Raw genomic sequence first — 19,129 nt, forward strand, 5'->3', positions numbered from 1 at the left:
TCTGGGGTGTGTGTGTGTGTGTGTGTGTGTGTGTGTGTGTGAGAGAGAGAGAGAGAGAGAGAGAGAAAAGAGAGAGAGAAAAGAGAGAAGAGAGAGAGAGAGAGAGAGAGAGAGAGAGAGAGAGAGAGAGAGAAAAGAGAGAAAATCTACCCCTTGTACAATCTGTGCAATCTGAGGCCAGAGAGATAGTATGTGTGTGTAGGTGTAGGTGTGTGTAGCTAGGCTAGTGAGATAGTATGGGTGTGTAGGTGTGTGTAGCTCGGCCCAATCCCATTTCACAGGGAAGACTTAAGAGTTTTCAGCCTTGGGGCCGGAGAAATAGCATGGAGGTAAGGCATTTGCCTTTCATGCAGAAGGTCTGTGGTTCAAATCCCAGCGTCCCATATGGTCCCCTGTGCTTGCCAGGAGCGATTTCTGAGCATATAGCCAGGAGTAACCCCTGAGCGCTGCCTGGTGTGACCCAAAAACAAAAAAAAAAAAACAAAAAAAAAACCAAAACAAAAAAAAAAAGAGTTTTCAGCCTTGTAGTCACCTGAGAGGATTTAGCTGCTCATATAATTTAATTTCAGTTTTGGAGCTGGGCTGTTTGTGTCAGAGGGTGTAGGAGGTAGTGTTCATCAGCTGTAGTTCATGCAGAAAGGGGCATCTGCCCCCCACTTTCTGAGGAGGCCACAGGGATTTGCTCAAGACTGGACTACCTGGAAAGTACCCGTGGCTGTTATTTTGTATTTTCAATAGATGAGCTGTCAGAGCCCAGGCACTCTGACACCTTCCCCAGAAAGCAGAAAGATGCCACTGGCTTGAGTTGGCATGCTGTGGGTTGTCCCTGCCTCTGCAGAAAGGTCCCACCACCCCAACACACACACACAACACACACACACATACAAATACTCACATGTGTAGATCTGGCAGTGTAGATCCAGGCTCTCTGTACCCGTGTCATGCTGTAAGTGCCCGCAGGCTGTGTGTGGGCAGAGCACAGTGCAGCCCTTTTCATCTCAGCGGAACCAGAACCCAGAACGAGGACCCTCGAGGCCCACCTTCTTTGAGTTGCTCGCCTTGCGCACCCACCCCTAGTTGAGAGTCGTTTCTGGCTCTTCTTTCCTCTCACTGTTGGGGTGTCTGTAAGTGAGACTTCCTACAGCGAGTCACCTCCCAGGTGAACGAACAGGACCTTTGCTCTTGAGGCCCGAGAGGCCGATTGGGGTCCATTCTGACCCCTGCTGTCAGCCCACAGCAGTCCTGGGTGCGGCCACTTCCTCCCGCCACATAGGCTGTCACGACCGAGGGGGTCCACACCGTGTTTAGGGGAGATGCTCTGTGCAGTGTCTGCTGCAAGAAGAGCGAGCTGGGAGGAAGTCTGGGTCTGCAGCCTCCTATAGGGCTGGTGTGACCTGTTGCTCTTAGGGTGCACTAAGAGATGAGAATATGCCAGGGCTGGGGACAGCTATGGAAAGGGCAAGGAAGCCCCCCGTGTGGAGAAGGCAAGCCCCCCTGTACACACACACAAACACATTGTCAATCGGGCAGCACAGCCGACCTGTGAGGATGTGGGGTGCGGACAGGTCAGGACTCAATGGCAGCAGCCCATCACCTTGAAAGAGGGCGTCTGAATGTGCAGGGCCACGTCGTAGGCTGCAAGCAAGCGCCCACTTCTGTTTGGAGACTCATGCTCCTGTGAAGGCAGCCGAGGTCTCTGGCATTCTGGGGGACACTTGAGGTGGATGTGGGCTGAGCACTGGGCCCCCTCTCTTTCACACTTACTTGCTGACTTGGCTCTGCCCAGAGTTCTGTTTATTTGTTTTGTTTTTCTGGGTCATACCTGGCGGCTCTTATGGGTCAATTCTGGCTCTGTACTCAGAAATCCCTCTTGGCAGGCTCAGGGGACCATATGGAGTGCCGGAGACTGAAGTCTGGTCAGTTGCATGCAAGGCAAATGCCATTGTGCTACGGCTCTGGACCCTGCCTAGCTATTTCTCAGGTTTCTGGACACTGCAGATTTGGGGTTTTTGTCTAGCTGAAGTGGGCATAGCGCAATCTGCTGCCTCATGAGCCCCCTCACAGCCTTTTGGGGCTCCAGGTGCCAGACTCAGGATGGACTCTTTGTGCATGAAGTGTAGCTGCTGTCAGGCTCACAGACATCCCCCCCTGTAGCTGGTGCTCATAGGATAGGAGCAGGGTCCCTGAGGTCAGGATGGTGCTGGAATTGGGACCTGTAGTTGGGGGGCAGAGCTGGACTTAACACCCTCTCTTCAGTCCCAGAGCTTTGGTAGCCAGGCTTTACAACCTCTTGCTGGCCTACTGAGCTGGACTTCAGCTCTAGAGTCTCTGGAGATGGGGATGCTTCTTGTACATGGTCACATTGCGCATATGGGGGTACAGATGTTGGTTTTGGTGGCTTCAGACTCGGGTGACATTTGAGTTACAGATCTGAGTGTCTTTCTTGGAGGTGACTGTCAACCACTTCAGCTCTTGTGAGCGATTTTCCGTACCTGTTGGGCTCCCAAGACCTCTAAGTCTGCCTGCTCTGTGAGGAAATGGACTCAAGGAGTGGTCCATGGCATCTCCTGCTTTTGACCTGTGTCCTTTGTGCACTTACCATCATGTTGTTGTCTGTGGGCTGGACTGGGGTTAGGGTGGTACTCTACTGCCTAGGGACCTTCATCGGGCTTTGGGCCCATATGTAGTGCCAGGGATTGAACTGGGATTAGCTTTATATCAGATAGCTGCTGTCACCCTGTATGTTCAGTTCTGCCCTCACTGAGTTCCTCATGGCAGCAGCCTGGCAGGCGTAGGGTGGTCAGGTGGTGGGAGAGTGGATGTGCCTGGGCAGAGGGTTAGTTGAAGCCTCCGGTTGAGGGGTAAGATGTGGCCCCCTTGCATGTTGCGGCTCTAAGGGGGGGCTCTCAGGCCATGGAGGGGCTGTGCTGAGCTGAACAGGGGACAGCAGTGCCCAGAGGAACTCAGAAGCTGCCGGGCTGTGGGGAGCCTGGTGTCAGGAGACTTGCCAGGTACCTGGTGGAGGAGGAGCAAGGTGGGAGCTTAGTGTGGAGTCCAGTGAGTCAGGGTCCATGTGGGGGAGTGAGGAGTGAGATGGAGTGTGTCAGGAATCCAGTGAGGCTCTGGAGGAGGCAGGAGGCCAGGTCCATGTGCCCTCACTTAGTCTCTCAGCAGCCACTCGTAGTCCTGCAGGCACTGGAGAGCACCGTGTGCGGAGAGCAGCACAGTGGTCAGTCAGTCTCACCCACTCTGTGGTGGTAGACGCCCAGTTTTGGGTCTGCTTGTAGTATCAGGCCTCAGTCTGATGCCCTTGGCGTCTCTGTGGGAACAGCCTAACAAAGGCTTCACGCTGAGGAGGCAGGTCCCTTGTGTGGACCCATCTAGGTGCTTTGGGTCCTCGGCTGGAAGCAGATCCTCCCTCCTCCCAGCTTGCTTCCTCTTTATCCTCCCTCTTCCCAACCCTGTGTCCTCCCTTCTCTCAGCCTTACCGCCTCGCTCCTCCTGGCCTTGTGTCCTCCCTCTTCCTTGTCCTGCCTCTCTTCTGACCCTAAGTCCTCCCAGCCCTCTCTCTTCTCCCTTTGGCCTCTCTGTAGCTGCCAGGGGCACCTAAAACAATCGCCTTGGTCCTAAGTGGACCGTAGAGGTCACACAGCCTTTTATTTCTAAGTAACTTGGAATTCACGTGGTTCACTAGACATGTTTCTGTGGATTGGCTGAAGTTTGTAGGTTTAAAAATTGAGGCGAATTCTAACGATCATACACATGAGTTAGGATCTTCTCCATGGTTTCACACCTCATTTCGGCAGCCAGAAGCTCGGTGCTGGCCAGGGGGAAGCCCCCAGGCCTCAGGGTGCACAGGCCCTCAGCACACACTGGAAATGGCGCCACTTTCTAGCTCCCACATTTTCACAAAGTGGATTTTCAAACTGCTCGTTTTGATGTCAGTAATCTTGGAAAGCTTCTTCAAGTTTAAATGGTCTTCTGAAAGGCTGCTTCCTTGTACAGTCAGGTGAAAGGGTACAGGCACTAAGACTCTAATGTGCAGCCTTTAGCACCCCCAGAGGCAATTGGAGGTCCCTGCTCTGGCTAAGATGCCTCAGGCTGCTCCCTTGGCCCTTCCTGCACCTGCCTGCACCTGCCTGTGCCTTTTAGAAAGCCGGACAGGGTCCGAGCCGGGATACCTTCTCAGGTGGGCAGGTGCCGAGTGTGGGAAATGATTTTTCTTCCTCCAGGTAAGTGAGCGGTGGATTGCAGACGAGGTGCTGAACTCTGCGATGGGTTTAGTGTTGACGGTGGAGACCCAGTCTCCCCCCACCCATGCGCCTGAGCCCGGGAGCTCAGTGGTTGGCGCCACACCGTGGCCCTCACCCCACAGCAGACAGTTTGTGTGATGCTTTTGTGTCCTTGATCGGTGTAGTATATTGGTGGACTTCACATTTGTAGTAAGTTTGATAATAAATAGCCTTGATACTTATCAGTTTTCAAAAATCACTTTATTTATAATTTTTTCAGGAGATAAATCTCCCCCTAAACTTGAACCATCAGATGCATTACCTCTTCCTTCAAACTCGGAGACTAATTCAGAACCACCAACCCTCAAACCAGTAGAACTCCACCCCGAGCAGAGTAAACTATTCAAAAGAGTCACATTTGATAATGCATCACATAGCACTTGCACTCAGAGCGCCCTGGCACTCGGACACCCTCCAGAGCCCACTCTCGCCTGTAGTGGCGATGCGCCGGCGGCGGCCTCCGCGGTGGCGGAGCCAGCAAGCGATGTAAACAGACGCTCCTCTGTTCTCTTCTGCAAACCGAAAAGTGTAAGCCCCCCAAAGTCTGCCAAGAACACTGAAACCCAGCCAACTTCTCCTCAGCTAGGGACCAAAACCTTTTTGTCTGTAGTCCTTCCGAGGTTGGAGACTCTTCTGCAGCCAAGAAAAAGGTCGAGGAGCACCTGCGGAGACTCCGAGGTGGAGGAGGGGTCCCCGGGAAAGCGCCTGGACACAGGTAAATGCTCGGGATGCCGCGCCTCCGATCTGTGTGGGTGTGGCGGGGTGCTGTTAGGTCCTTGTGTGGGCAAGTTTGCATGCAGACTGGGTGGGGCAGCTTTTCTTGCAGAGGCCCCTGTGGTGGTGTTGGGGCCCTCAGCATGGCTGTCGGTTGGCCCCACTGGCACGAGGGGTGCTCCTCCACCCAGGATAGCTATGTGAGGACAGCCGGGGTCACCGGGCACCTGTGTGGGGCCCCCCGTGCTGGCCACTGTGCTCATGGCTGTGCTCTGAGAGCTGGGAGGTGCTGTGCTCTAGAATGGGTCCCCACTGGGCTGTTGTGCATTGCCGGTTGTGTCTTTGGATGCTTGTTGGACAGCTCAGGCCCCTACATGCATACCAATCTCTCTTGGCTCAGCTCAGCTCCGCATTTGATCCGGGGACGGGTCTCACAAGGCTGCCTGAGATGTACTCCAGGTGTGCTTGCCGGCATCCAGCAGGTGCCCACGCTGTCCTTGCCTTCTGGTGGACACAGAACCCCCACTTCTTAAAAACAACGTGTAATTTGATGGGGTGGCCCTGGCATTGCAGGGAGGGAGCTGGGAATTGGAGCCCCTGAGCCCCTCTTGTGGCCTCCTCCACACCCCAGTTTGTGTGTTTAATTGGAAGGGGTCAGGAATGTGACCTGTGCATACGTGAAGCCCTGGGCTCTGTCTGTCCCTCCTGGCTTCAGAAAAAAGAGGCAGAAGCTCAGTTTTGAGGGAAACTTTCAACAGCGATGTAACTTTACAGGAGTTCTCTCCTAGCCTTGTTTGGATGGATTCAAGTGGAGGCTTTTCAGTCTGTCCTGGCCCTCACCTCTATAAAAAGTGCTGCACTGCTGAGTCTGGGCTTCTGATGTGCTCTTCTGTTTGGTGCAACACCAGACAGTATTAGAGGCTGCACATGGCTGGGGTGGGGGACCCTGTGGTCTCTTGATGTGCCCTCGGCCAGAGGAGCCATTTCCTTGTCCTCTGAGTTGGTGGTTTTAATAATTTGTTTCAAGACTTCTTTTGCCTCAGAGTGATGAGACTGCTTTGGGTTGATGGGATGTAGATAAGGACAGATCAGAGGTGCAAGCAAGGCTTTTCTGATGTGCACCATGGCTGCCTGTGTGTGTATATGTGTGTGTGTGTGTGTGTGTGTGCGCGCGCGCGCGTGTGTGCGTGCATGTGTGCGTGTGCGTGCGTGCAAACAAAATTTTCTTGATGTGTACCATGGCTGCTTGGTGTGTGTGTGTGTGTTGTGGTACAAAAGTTTTCTTGATGTGCACCATGGCTGCTGTGTGTGTGCATGCATGTGCGTGCATGTATATGCCTTGGTGTTTGTGTACCTTGGTGTGTGTGTGTGGGTTCACACCCAGCATTACTCAGAGGTTACATACCACGGATCACTTCTGTTGCTTGAGAGACCATATGGGGTTCTGAGAGTTGAACTCAGGTCAGGTTGACTGCATGCAAGGCAGATGCCCTCACTGCTGCACATTCCCTCCAGCCCTAGTACTAGTTTTAGGCTAGATTTTTTATCTGTTTTAACTAGATTAAAAATGCTAGATTTTTCTTTCTTTTTTTTCTCTGGCCACATTCAGTGATGGTTGGGCTTAACTCCTGGTTCCGCACTCAGGACTCACTTCTGGTGAGACTCGAGAATCACAGGGGATGCTGGGGATCGAACCTGGGTCTGCCGTGTGCAAGGCAAGTACCCTCCTCACTGTGCTGTCGCTCTGGGCCCTGCCTGCCTGAGGAAGGGTCATCTCGTGTTAGGATCCAGAGGCACATTGCTGTGTGTGTTAAAGGGCCAGATTTGGTCCGCTTCTCCCAGTTTCAGAGCCCACTGGCCTCATTTCAGCGTGGGGCAGGTGCTGTCGGTCTGGGTGCCCATGTGGTGTCCCCAGTGGTGCAGGGCAGCTGCTGTCCACCCGCTTCCCAGTTGTACATTAGACTTTGTGGTCTCTGTGGTGTTGGGGTCAGGGTCCTAGTCAGGGCCCCCCCACATAGCCCGTCAGCTGCTCTAGCCCAAGGCTCGTAGCCCTAAGATTCTCCTGTGCGTTTCTGCTTTCTTCACCGTATTCCGCACTACCTGAATTTCTTGCTCTGAGTGGAGATGTCTGAAGTCTGATCCCTTGAAGTGTTCGAATCTTCTGAACCTTCTGACGGTTCCAAAGATCCATCGTGCGCTCAGCCTCGGAACTGTGATGTCCCCCAGCGTGCTGGGAACCCACAGGTCACCGTAGGGCCCACACTCACAGCTTCCCAAGCACCTCCACACTTAAGCCTCGTCCAGCCAGCCACTCCTTCCACTGTCCTGTGGCCTCTTCTCTTGTGAACCCCGGAAGGGCGGGAGGGTGGTAGGTAAGGGCGTCTCCCGTCCTTGGGCTGTGCAGCTCTCTTGCTCATGCCTTTCAGTCAGACTAAATGGCTTTTTCGCTGTTTTCCAGGTTCTCATTTTAACTACTAACATGCTGGGTAGTTCACTCTTTGGATCCTAATAATTTTCTCTTACTCAACCCGGACTGGACTTCCGCTAAGCAGTCGTTCCGGAACGCAGAGGGATAACTCACTGCCTCCTTGCAGTCGACCCCGTTCTTGCGGATGCCGCTGGAGCCTCGGCTAAGCCATTCTCTAACCAAACACGCTCCAGCCCTCGGAGGAGAGAGCCCCTCCCCACCCACCCCTCTAAAGTCCGCCGACGCCCCCCGGAGGAACGCCGCACCCTTACCAGTCCGGGACGAGGCCTTGCCACGGCCCCTCCCTCTGCCTAGGCTTGGCCTCTGGTGCAGGTGCTCGCCGGCTGCTTCCCCGGATGCTGCTCGTGGACTCTCCCAGGCACAGCAGGGGCCGGAAGTGACTGGGGCTGTGGGTCGGGCATCGGGTGACCTCCAGGCTCTGCTGGACATTGGCCATGTGGCCTCCCTGGGTGCGGCAGCTTTACCTCCGGTTCCGCCGGACTCCTTCCCTTTCCTCTTCTCCATCTCCTTGGGAGGCTGCTCATGTCTTCACGGTGTGGCTTCCGCAGGGCCAGCGCCTGTCTTGCTGTGCTTGTGTGTTTTTCTGGAAAGGCTGGAGTGTGCCCCAAGAATGCAGTTCTATTTGCCGAGAGTCAATAAAATCTTGTAACCAAGAACAGCTACACCCAATGCTCCAGGAGGCGCAGTGGAGCCTGGGGCCTCTGTCGATGCTTGGGGTGGGGGGGGAGGGTGGTGGTGGCGAGCAGAAGCTGGGTGGTGCCTGGCGCCTCCTACATTCATCCAGAAGAATCTTTAGGGCCTGGAGACGTGAACCTCGACCACCTCATGTCTGCAGCACTCCTGGCACGTTGTGCTTGGATGCTGGGGTGGGCTGCTTGCCTCTGAGGGCCTGGCCTTGGAGCTCCTCCGTTGGCCCTGGCCACTGTGCACTGAGGTCCTGGGGCCCCTGATCCCTGTGGCCGTGGTGTCCGTGTCTCTGTCTCTCCCTTGAGAGGCAAAGGAACTTCTGTGTCTTCTGACGGTCACTCAGCGGCTCTTGCTCCCGGGAAGTTCAGCTGGAGCACAGCTTCAGCCTTTCTGCAGCATCTTTCCGCAGCTTCTTCTGTGGGTCTGAGGCAGCACCGTGCTGAGGAAGGATGGGGGGAGCTTCTGCCGTGTCTCAGCCCAGGGTCTGGCCCAGCACCAAGCTGGACTCCACCTCCTCTGTGCTAACAGCAGGTCCCCGAGCTCTGGGACACAAGGCTCTCGGTGTCAAGCTGGCTTTGGGCTGCAGGTGTGGTTGTGGCGGATGCTCCCTCCCTGCCGTCCAGGGGAGTCGGGTACTGGGCTGCGATTGACTTCCTTTCCATGCCGCACCCCCTGCTTTTCTGTCTCTTCCAGGGCTCCAGTGTGTGCTGCAGGCAGGCATATGAGCATGGCCAGGGCTAGGGAGTGTGGGCTCTTGGGTTTGGCAGAGGCCCTTGAGCTTCGTGTGCTCCAGCCACCCCTGTAAGGCGTTGCAGCCACATACCCTGGTCCCTGAACAACTGGTTCTTCCTGCCTCTGTGGGGCCTGTCTCATGTGGAGGTCATGGATGGGGCTCTGCTGCCCGTCTCTTGCCTGATTTCGGGTTGGGTTGTCTCTGCCCTTAAGGGTTCTCTTCATGCTCTGGGAGCCAGGAGGCTGCCCTGACTTCTAGGTCCTGCTTTCTCCAGAGCTACCTGCCCTAACGTGACTGGGCTTGCCAGGGACGCTGCGGCTTCTTGGGCGGAGCAGAAGGGCCCTGCTCAGCCCTTCTGAGAAAGGGTCGTTCTAAGCGTGGGTCTAGAGTGGACAAAGCCACGCACACTCCAGGATCGGGGCCCCGAGGCCACTTCTGCGCCTGGGGGTTAATGCCTCGGACTGTCTCCTGTGCCGGCAGAGCTGGGGTTCAGTTTTGGCTCAGCGTTGCCTTCTCAAGCACTGCAATGCTTCCTTTGTTTCTTGAGAGCCTTTGAGTTTTAGGGGACCTGGGAGCCCGCGCTCCTGGGAACAGGGTCTTGCACGCACGTTCTGTCCATTTGCTGCCAGTACAGGGCAGCCTGACTGGCTTCCGTCGTACCCTGTGTAGGTGGGCATCCCTGAGGAGTGGGGGTTCGCATCCACAAATATTATTCTTGGGGAGTCCCAGCCTTCTCAGGGCTGCCTGTCCTCAGTGAGTGAGGGCCCTGTCAGCAGGGCACGTCATCAGGAGCCCAGGAGGCCACGAGGGGTCTGGTCAGCATGTCCCTCCCCTCTGTGCTCTGCCAGCAGCGCCCTCCAGCTCAGGGCCCGTGTACTGTGTTGCAGGTCTGACCAATGGCTTTGGGGGTGCCCGGAGTGAGCAGGAACAGGAACTAGGGGGTGCCTTGGTGAGGAAGGCCCCGCCCCGCCGCCGCTGCGCCTCTGAGTCCAGCCTGTCGTCCAGTAGCGGCCCACTCTGTGACTCGAGGTGAGGCCCATGCTGCCTGTTCTTTCCCGGACACTCCTGCCCATCTCAGACACCAGTGCACGGTCCCCCATGCCTCAGCACCCCATGCCTCATCACCCCAATTTCAGTACCTCTATATCTCAGCACCCAGACTTAGCACCCCATGCCTCAGTACCCCACACTCAGCACCCCAGCCTCAGCATCTCAGTTTCCGTACCCTATGCCTCAGTACCCCACACTCAGTAGCCCCACGTTTCAGCACCCCAACCTCAGTATCTCACACTTAGTACCATAGCAGTTACTCTACTTCAGCACCCCACAATACCACTTGATATCCCCCACACCTCAGCACTCCTGTACCCCAGCAACCCCACACCCCACACCTTAGCACCTCCGTGCCTCAGCACCTCAGCATCCCCACAGTGGGTCTCCACACCCCCAGCACCTCTGAGCCTGCCCCTATCCCCGCAGCTTTAGTGTGCCCAAGTGTGGGCGGGGCAAGCCGGCCCTGGTGCGTCGGCACACGCTGGAGGACCGCAGCGAGCTCATCTCCTGCATTGAGAATGGCAACTACGCCAAGGCAGCCCGCATCGCCGCAGGTGAGTGAGTGCGAGTGAGGGCAGCCGGGCTGGATGCCCAGACCCTGGCCTTGCCCGGCCCCGCCTTTGCTGAGAGGCACCGACCGCTCACCGCTGTCCTCCTCCCGCAGAGGTCGGTCAGAACAGCATGTGGATCTCGACCGACGCGGCTGCCTCCGTGCTCGAGCCTCTCAAGGTTGTGTGGGCCAAGTGCAGTGGCTACCCCTCCTACCCAGCGCTGGTGAGCAGGCACAGGGCTGGGCTGGGCAGGCAGGCAGGCAGTTGGGGCTGGGGCTAGGGCCAGTCTTAGTTCCGGGGAGGGGAGCTGACTGCAGTGCATCCCTGGCAGATCATCGACCCCAAGATGCCGCGTGTGCCTGGCCACCACAACGGGGTTACCATCCCTGCCCCCCCTCTGGACGTGCTGAAGATTGGGGAACACATGCAGACCAAGGCAGACGAGAAGCTCTTTCTGGTTCTGTTCTTTGACAACAAGAGAAGCTGGTGAGTGTGCGCCGGCTCAGCCGCTTGTTGCGCTCTGGCTTCATGGGTGACCTGGCTTATGGTCCCGAGGCCCCTGGTTGGATGGGAGTAACCCAGCTCCCGGCACGTGACTTGCCTTGAAGGCCCCATGGGCTGGAACGATAGGACAGTGGGTCAGGCGCTTGCCTTGCATGTGGCCACTCCTGGCTCTATCCCTAGCATCTCAAATTGTCAGTACCCGCTACAGGGCCGAGTGCCAGCTGCTAGGACAGATGCCCACCTAGGGACACCAGAATATGGTGGTGGGGTGGGGAGCAGGGAGGAGAGCAATGTTTTTTTCCATGCTTCGTCTCCTGAGGTCTGCCACTGTTTGGGGTGGGGTTCTGAAAGAAGGAGGGAGAGGTATCTTTCTTCTCACTAACCAGAGAGTGCTGGGATAAGGAGGAGGCCTGTAGCTCCAGGTTCTAGAGAGAATAAGAGAGGAAAAAAGGTGGAGCAAACAGCGTCTTGCTGATGCTTTATCAGTTGACCTGCAGGCTCTGCTCCAGTCTCTACCCTACGACACTGCCGCTCCCCCCCCCCCCCAACTTTCAGGTTTTTCCTTAGATACCTGGACAGATGTCTGTTGGGGGGAGCCATATCCAAGAGGGTGCGTCCCAGTCCAATTACCGTTACAAGAGGGCACTATCACTCCCCAAAGATACATGAAATATATCAACACCTTGAGCCCTTTAGGAGTACTGCTGGGTTGGCCCAAAGATCAAAAAAAGAACAAGACCCATAACAGCTGTGTCTGTGCGCCCCCCCACCCCCCATGGTCTAAAGACTTGGCACCTTCCTATCCCATGCCGATCTGTGGCCCCAAGAACAGCAGCTCTTCTGTGGTTGGGGCCTAGGTACTAGGCAGTGACCATGTAGGGACAGAGGCCTCCCCCCAGCTCACACTGGGTGCCGTCCTGTGAGCTGATCGGCTCTGTCTGCCCCTTTCCTAGAGGGTCCCAGCTGTCCTGACCTGGGGAGGAGGGTGGCAGCTGTGCTCCTCTCCAGAGGACTTGAAGATGCTGGCCAGGTGTCTCAGACTGTCTCTCGTCTCTGTGCAAAAGGCAGTGGCTCCCCAAGTCCAAGATGGTCCCGCTGGGCATCGATGAGACGATTGACAAGCTGAAGATGATGGAGGGGAGGAACTCGAGCATCCGCAAGGCCGTGCGCATCGCCTTCGACCGCGCCATGACCCATCTGAGCCGTGTGCATGGGGAGCCGGCCAGCGACCTGAGCGACATCGACTGAGCCTTGTCTGTAGTGTTGATGTACATGTCTGTATATTGTCCCAACTTAACTTATTCTCATCCTCAGCCTATTTCTGTGATTCTTTCCCCGGTGGGGGTTCCTGCTTCCCAGTTTTCTACGAACCATCCTCATCTGGGGGCTGGGGGAGGCACAGTGGGAGGACGGATGGACTGATGGATGTGGGCCAGCCTAGGTCTGGCATGGGCCCGTTCCTGAGGTTTTGCCGACCTGACCTCCCCTTCTTTGATCTGTAGCTTTTTTTTTTTTAAAAAGACTTTTGAATGTTTAATACTTTTGTAAATCATAACTCTTTGCACAGAGTACCACTTATTTAATAAGACGGGATGTAAATTTACCGTACAAACGTGTATTTTAAGAAAGAAAAGGACATTATTTTGAATGGTACTTTGTGGAAAGAGGTGGAGAGTAAATTTATGTGTGTACATCACTTGCAAATCACCAAAAACACTCCCGCCGACCCCGGGAGGGCCGGGCCGGGCTGGCAGGCGAGCCGGTGGGTTAGGTTTAGGGTCCCCTACGGGTTTCTGCTCGTCCTCATGGCCTGGCCTGACCCCACCGCCCCTTCTCCCACGGGTGTGCCTCCCAGCGGATTATTTATTGTAGAAAGTGTATTCATTTGCTTTATAATGAAAAATAAATTTGCAAAAGTATATTGATATGCATTTTTATACAGGCACATACAATCCAACTCGCTTTGGGAACCAGATGTGTTGGTTGTATAAATGACCCTGGCTGTGTGCTCTTTGATTTTGTAACTTGTCATCTTTTGTTTACAATGAGGGACTTTCTGTAACTTGTTTTAATTTAGGACACTTTGGTAGCAATAGAAACTTTGGATACATTTTTGTATGGTACATGTGATGTATATAGAATTAGTACTTTATTTTTATTTTTAAGAGGTAAAGCATTATGTTAGGGGGAAAGGTAAGGGTGGGTTTCCAAAACTGCATTTTTTATATTAAAAAATAAAGTGAAGATTTGGACAGCGTGGTCCTTGGTTCCTCCATCCCACCTCAGTCAGGGTGACCTCTGCCGAGTCACGAGGCAGTTCCATCTGCTGGGAGTCGCAAGTTTTTCATGTTTTTGTTTTTGGACCCTTTGGTGAAACTGGAAAATAAATAATCTTTTTGGGGCTGGAGCAGGAGCACAATTGGCCTTGTAGGCAGTCAACCCGGATTTGATCCCCAGCTTCCCAGAGGGTTTCCCCTAACACTGCCAGGAGTGATTTCCGGCCGTCAACTATGAACTCCTGGGCAGATTGGGTGGGTTCAGGTGCCCTGGGGCTGCCTTCAGGTGTGCCACTAGGTGTCCTTGTGGTCCTGGCTGGTGGGGTCCCCCTGTCTGACTCAGGGTGGACATGGGTCAATGCCTGGTCCTTACCCAGGAGGCCTGTGTCTTGCCGGAAGGGCCGATAGTGACTTGGGGCCTCCTGGGTGCAGGGTTTATCTCCTGGGAATAGAGGCCCGAGTGAGGACTTCTTCCTGCTGGCCCAGCTGGGTGTCTTCCAGGGGGCCTTGGAGGGGCTGGGGGCTGCTCTAAGATGGCTGGCAGCACTGTGGTGGGTTCAGACACAGTACGTGTTAGACAGTGGCCAGCCTCCTGGACACACTGAGACCCTGCTGTACAAGTGTGTCCCAGAGAGGAGCTGCGCTGAGCTGCCCGCCAGTCACTGGAACACAATGCTGTGTGTGTGAGCAACTTCTCTCCTGGGCCCGAGAAGCACTATTGGGGGCTCTTTGGGGCCTGTCCTTTCCTCTGACCTGGCAGTCTTTAATTCTATCTATCTATCTATCTATCTATCTATCTATCTATCTATCTATCTATCTATCTATCTATCTATCTATCTATCTATCTATCTATCATCTATCTATCTATCATCTATCTATCTATCTATCATCTATCTATCTATATCTATCTCTATCTATCATCTATCTATCTCTATCTATCATCTATCTATCTCTATCTCTATCTCTCTATCTCTCTATCATCTCTCTCTATCATCTATCTATCATCTATCTATCATCTATCTATCAATCTATCATCTATCTATCTATCTATCTATCTATCTATCTATCTATCTATCTATCTATCTATCTATCTATCTATCTATCATCTATCTATCTATCTATCTATCTATCTATCTATCTATCTATCTATCTATCTATCATCTATCTATCATCTATCCATCATCTATCTATCTATCTATCTATCTATCTATCTATCTATCTATCTATCAATCATCTATCTAATCTATCTATCTATCATCTAATCTATCATCTATCTATCATCTATCTATCTTTTTTTTCTATCTATTATCTATCTACCTATCATCTCTATTTATCATCTATCATCTATCATCTCTATCTATCATCTATCTATCTATCTATCTATCTATCTATCTATCTATCTATCTATCTATCAATCATCTATCTATCTATCTATCTATCTATCTATCTATCTATCTATCTATCATCAATCATCTATCTACTATCTATCTACTCTCTCTCTCTCTCCCCCCTCCCTCCCTCCCTCCCTCTTCCTCCTATAACTGGTGGTGCTCGGGTTACTCCTGGCAGGCTTGGGGGACCTTGGGGACCCTGTGGGAAGCTGGAGATTGAAGCCAGGTCAGCATATGCAAGGCAGACGCCCGGTCCCCACAGTGCTCTTGTTCTGGCTTCCGGACATGGTAGTGTTGACCAGGGACTGGGTACCCTCATCTCCTCTCTTCCACGCCACTAGTTGTGAGAAATTCTCCCGTGAGAAAAGGCAGATTCAGCTGGAACTAATCGCAGCGGACCCAGAGAAAATTGGGGCCACAGGAGGAAAAGAAAAGACATTTGGCAAATACGGTAATTGTCCCCAAACAGCGCACCGAGGATGCATCCACATCTGGGCTCAGGCGCCATTGTCACACGGCTCCCATTTCACTGTCATTAACTCTCCATTAAGGACATTATCGATGGCATCTGCTGCCCACGACGACCACCCCAGGATGGCGTGTGGGGAGATGGGGTGGAGGAACCCTCCCCCCCAGCAGCCTGTCCAGCCCGTAACCACTCCATGTGTGTCTTGACCGCCTTGAGCCTCTCTGGGAACCAGTCACCAGCATCATTGTGAAGACCATCTCAACATCTGTCTCTGGGCTGCCCGCACTCAGCTCTTGGGTGCTGACTGGCCCTTGCCCCAGGGAAGGGGGTCGCCCTCCCTACCTGTGCCCTGCCCACTTCCGTCTTGGGTTCTTGGGGCCAGCTAGCACTACTCTCCAGGGTCACCCTGTCTGCCTGCCAACACAGTTTTTTCCCCTCAGCCACATTTGGTTATGCTCAGGGGCCTCTCCTGGCTTGGGGACCATATGGGAGCCAGGGATCGAACCCGGGTCTGTCCCAGGTTAGCTGTGTGCAAGGCAAAAGCCTCCTACCGCTGCGCCACCGCTCTAGCTTCTAACAAATTTTTTTAAATTGCTTTTAAGCACTGTGCTTACAAAATTGTTCATTGTTGCATTTCATTCATACAATATACACCATCCTTCAGTGCTCGCTCTCTCTCTCTCTCTCTCTCTCTCTCTCTCTCTCTCTCTCTCTCTCTCTCTCTCTCTCTCTCTCTCTCTCTCTCTCTCTCTCTCCTTCTCTCCCCTTCTCTCCCCTTCTCTCCCCTTCTCTCCCTCTCCCTCTCCTCCCTCTCCTTTTTGACACTGGTTTGCACTGTTAATGGCTGGTTTCCTTAGATGTCCCTTTCTCCCCTTTCCCTGCTGAGTTTTTGTCCAGAGTGATCAGTTCCAACTTCCCTACTCCAACTGCACTCATTGCTCTGTACCGCCAATAATCCCTTTCATTGATAATCCAGAGATGGAAGTACAAAGTTGTTCATGATAGAGTTTCAGTCAAACCAGGTCCAACACTTACTCCTTCACAGGTGCCATTTCCCACGACCAGTGTCCCCAGTTTTGCTCCTGCCCTCCCCTCACCCCTGCCTGCCTGTGTGTGGCAGACTCTGTCTCTGTCTCTCTGTTGTCTCTCTCCTTCCTCTCTCCTCCCCTCTCCTCTCCTCTCCTCTCCCCTCCCCTCCCCTCCCCTCCCCTCTCCTCCCCTCTCCTCTCCCCTCCCCTCCCCTCCCCTCCCCTCCCTTCCCCTCTCCTCTCCTCTTCTCTCCCCTCCCCTCCCCTCCCCTCCCCTCTCCTCCCCTCCCCTCCCCTCCCCTCCCCTCTCCTCCCCTCCCCTCCCCTCCCCCCTTCCCCTCTCCTCTCTCATCCTGCACCCAGTGCTTGTCCATCATCGGGGTCTTCGTGGGGTCGTGTCCCAGGAACGGACCCAGTTGGCTCTGAATCTCCTCGTCCCTATCTAGCACCCCTGCAAGTCCGCACATGGCCACCGGGGGGCGGGCGCGCTCTTCGCAGGCCGCGGAGCTCCAGCCCAGCGGCCAAGTTTGCTTTCCACTGGGGCAGCCTTGGCCGTGGTCTTTGGATTGGCACCAACTGGATCATTAGTGGCTTGGTGAAGAGCAGGGCGGGGCCCCGGGGGCTAGTGTGTTGAGTGGGGGACCTTGGGCGTGGGGAACCCCAGAAGCCTCATGTAAGGGAGTCGGAGACTGTCTGGAGGTTGTGGGGCCCTATGGAGGCACTTAGGACCCAAGTGCACCCCTCCCCAGCCACACCTGCATCTGGGGGTCTGATTCAAACCCCTCGTCACCTGTTCCAGAGCGAAGTCAGAGCTAAGAATTGAGCTTCCGGGGCCAGTGTGAGTACAGAGAGGAGGGCGTTGGCCTTTTGAGCGGCTGACCAGGGTTTGATCCCCTGAGCATTGCTAGGAGCTATTCCTGAGTGCAGAGCCAGGAGGAACCCCTGAGCACTGCCAAGTGTGTCCCAGAAAGAAGAAAAAAAGGTTTTTAGGGCCAGAGAGATAGCAAGGTGGTAGGGCGTTTGCCTTGCACACAGCAGACCCGGGACGGACCCGGCTTCAGTCCCCGACATCCCATAGGGGGTTCCCCAAGCCTACCAGGAGCAATTTCTGAGAGCAGAGCCAGGAGGAACCCCTAAATGCCTCTGGGTGTGGCCCCAAGACAAAACAAAACTGGCTTAAAATTTGTAATGAGTATGTGGAGAAATACAGGTCACAGATGTCCAGGAAAGACCAGAGTGTGTGAGGCTGCTGGGGATCAGGTGGGGGCTGAGGGTCTGTCGGGGTGAGGGGGTGTTTGGGGATCCTAGGGTCTGCCTATGATGAGGTGTCCAAACTGGCCGTGGTGATGGGCACAGGGCTACATGCAGGACCAGAGGCAGAAGCTGGTGCCAGGGTGGGTGAGGTGGGCACCGACATGCACCCGGCCTCCCCTGGGGAAGGGGCAACCCTGCTGGTCCCGGCAGCGGCGTCAGGCGACAGGTCCCTCCCTGAGCCAATGTTCTTCTGTCCTGTTGCTTTTCCATTTCTGGCTGTATTTGTAACACGCCTGGAAGCCATCAGGAGTCGGATCACTCTTGTTTCTTGAAGCCAAGATTCCCCACTAATTACGAAGCATAATTTCCAAGTCAGAAAGGGCAGGTCCTCGGCAGCTGCTGCTGACAGCCGTTGGCGCTGGACTGCCTGGGCAGGGGACACGGGGCCAGCTTGGAGCTGGGACACCTGCTCTTCTGCCCGGGAGAGTGTGGCGGGCAAGGCAGAGAGTGGACGGGTGAGGTGAGGCCTTTCCTGAGGGCTCGTCTACCAGCAGGAGGAGAGTCAGAGGCTCTCCCTGCATCTCTGGAGACTCGCCTGTCCTAGCATCAACCAAACACTGAATTTGCTTGGTCCAAATGTCCAAGTCCCTTTTCCCAAAGCCCTTACCTACACTTCCTTTTTCTTTTGGTTTTGGATCACACCCGGCAGCGCTCAGGGGTTCCTCCTGGCTCTACACTCAGAAATCGCTCCTGGCAGGCTCAGGGGACCATAAGGGATGCCGGGATTCGAACCACCATCCTTCTGCTTGCAAGGCAAATGTCCTACCTCCATGCTACCTCTCTGGCCCACCTAAACTTCCTTTGGAGATGTTGATCCCACCTGGATGGTCAGACACACCTACACCTGGAATGGGCAGGTGATTTTGAATAAAGATTAAGAGAGTCTGGCTGGGGGAAGGGAGAGGAAGTGACAAGGGAAGAGCAGAGAGTGAGAGGGAGCAGAAAGCTTAGCAAAAAGCCATGTGAGGAAAAGCATATGGCGGACAGGGCCTTGGAATAAAAGCAAGCTGACTCCGATGAAACTTTTAACTGACTGCTTGTGAATTATTCCACCGTGACTACCCTTTTTCAGACCTCCCGCAGAAAGGGTGAGAGGGTGAGAAGCCGTGCCGAGGGAGGCCTCACCCAACACGTGGACTTTATACATTATATTTGTTTTAATCAACATTCAAGGATCAGGCATGGTGTGCCGGGCCCTGCAATCACAGTCAGTCACTGCGAGACAGGAGCAGGGATGAGCACCCAGCAGGGCCTGCGGGTTCCAGGGTTGCAGGCACGACTTCTGTCCTGGCTATTCTTCCTTCCCCACTTTTCCCACCGTGCTGGATCCACACGGTGCTACGGACGCCCATGATCCATCAGTAACCCCAAACATCACCCTTTGGTCTCACATGGCTCCTAGCTGCATGGATAGGCAGAATCTGATCTCTGAGGCCCGTGTTCTCCTTCTCTGAGGGCACCGTGCTCCCCTGCCCAGAGAATCTCATCTGTGGGGCTCAGACCGCTGCCTGGCCCCCACGAGGCCTGCTTCTCAACCCCCTTGTGCCTGCCAGGTGCCTGCCAGGTCCTCTGTGGTCCCAGGCCTTTCCCGGCCTCCCTGTTCTGTTGTCACGTGATCATGCAGCTCTG

The 19,129-nt window shown here is 54.5% G+C and overlaps 1 protein-coding gene across 1 annotated transcript in view; it reads left to right on the plus strand.

The window, feature by feature from the left end:
- BRD1 (bromodomain containing 1) overlaps positions 1 to 13,274 on the plus strand; it is a 36,620-nt gene extending 23,346 nt beyond the window's left edge. The window contains exons 8-13 of the mRNA XM_049771538.1: positions 4,903 to 5,007; positions 9,802 to 9,943; positions 10,394 to 10,521; positions 10,632 to 10,741; positions 10,850 to 11,004; positions 12,087 to 13,274. Of these exons, the coding sequence (XP_049627495.1) occupies positions 4,903 to 5,007; positions 9,802 to 9,943; positions 10,394 to 10,521; positions 10,632 to 10,741; positions 10,850 to 11,004; positions 12,087 to 12,270 (824 nt within the window). The 3' untranslated portion in view covers positions 12,271 to 13,274. The remainder of the gene's footprint in view (positions 1 to 4,902; positions 5,008 to 9,801; positions 9,944 to 10,393; positions 10,522 to 10,631; positions 10,742 to 10,849; positions 11,005 to 12,086) is intronic.
- Positions 13,275 to 19,129: the final 5,855 nt, after the last annotated feature.

Source organism: Suncus etruscus, chromosome 4 (assembly GCF_024139225.1).
Source record: "Suncus etruscus isolate mSunEtr1 chromosome 4, mSunEtr1.pri.cur, whole genome shotgun sequence".
Classification (NCBI taxonomy): domain Eukaryota; kingdom Metazoa; phylum Chordata; class Mammalia; order Eulipotyphla; family Soricidae; genus Suncus; species Suncus etruscus.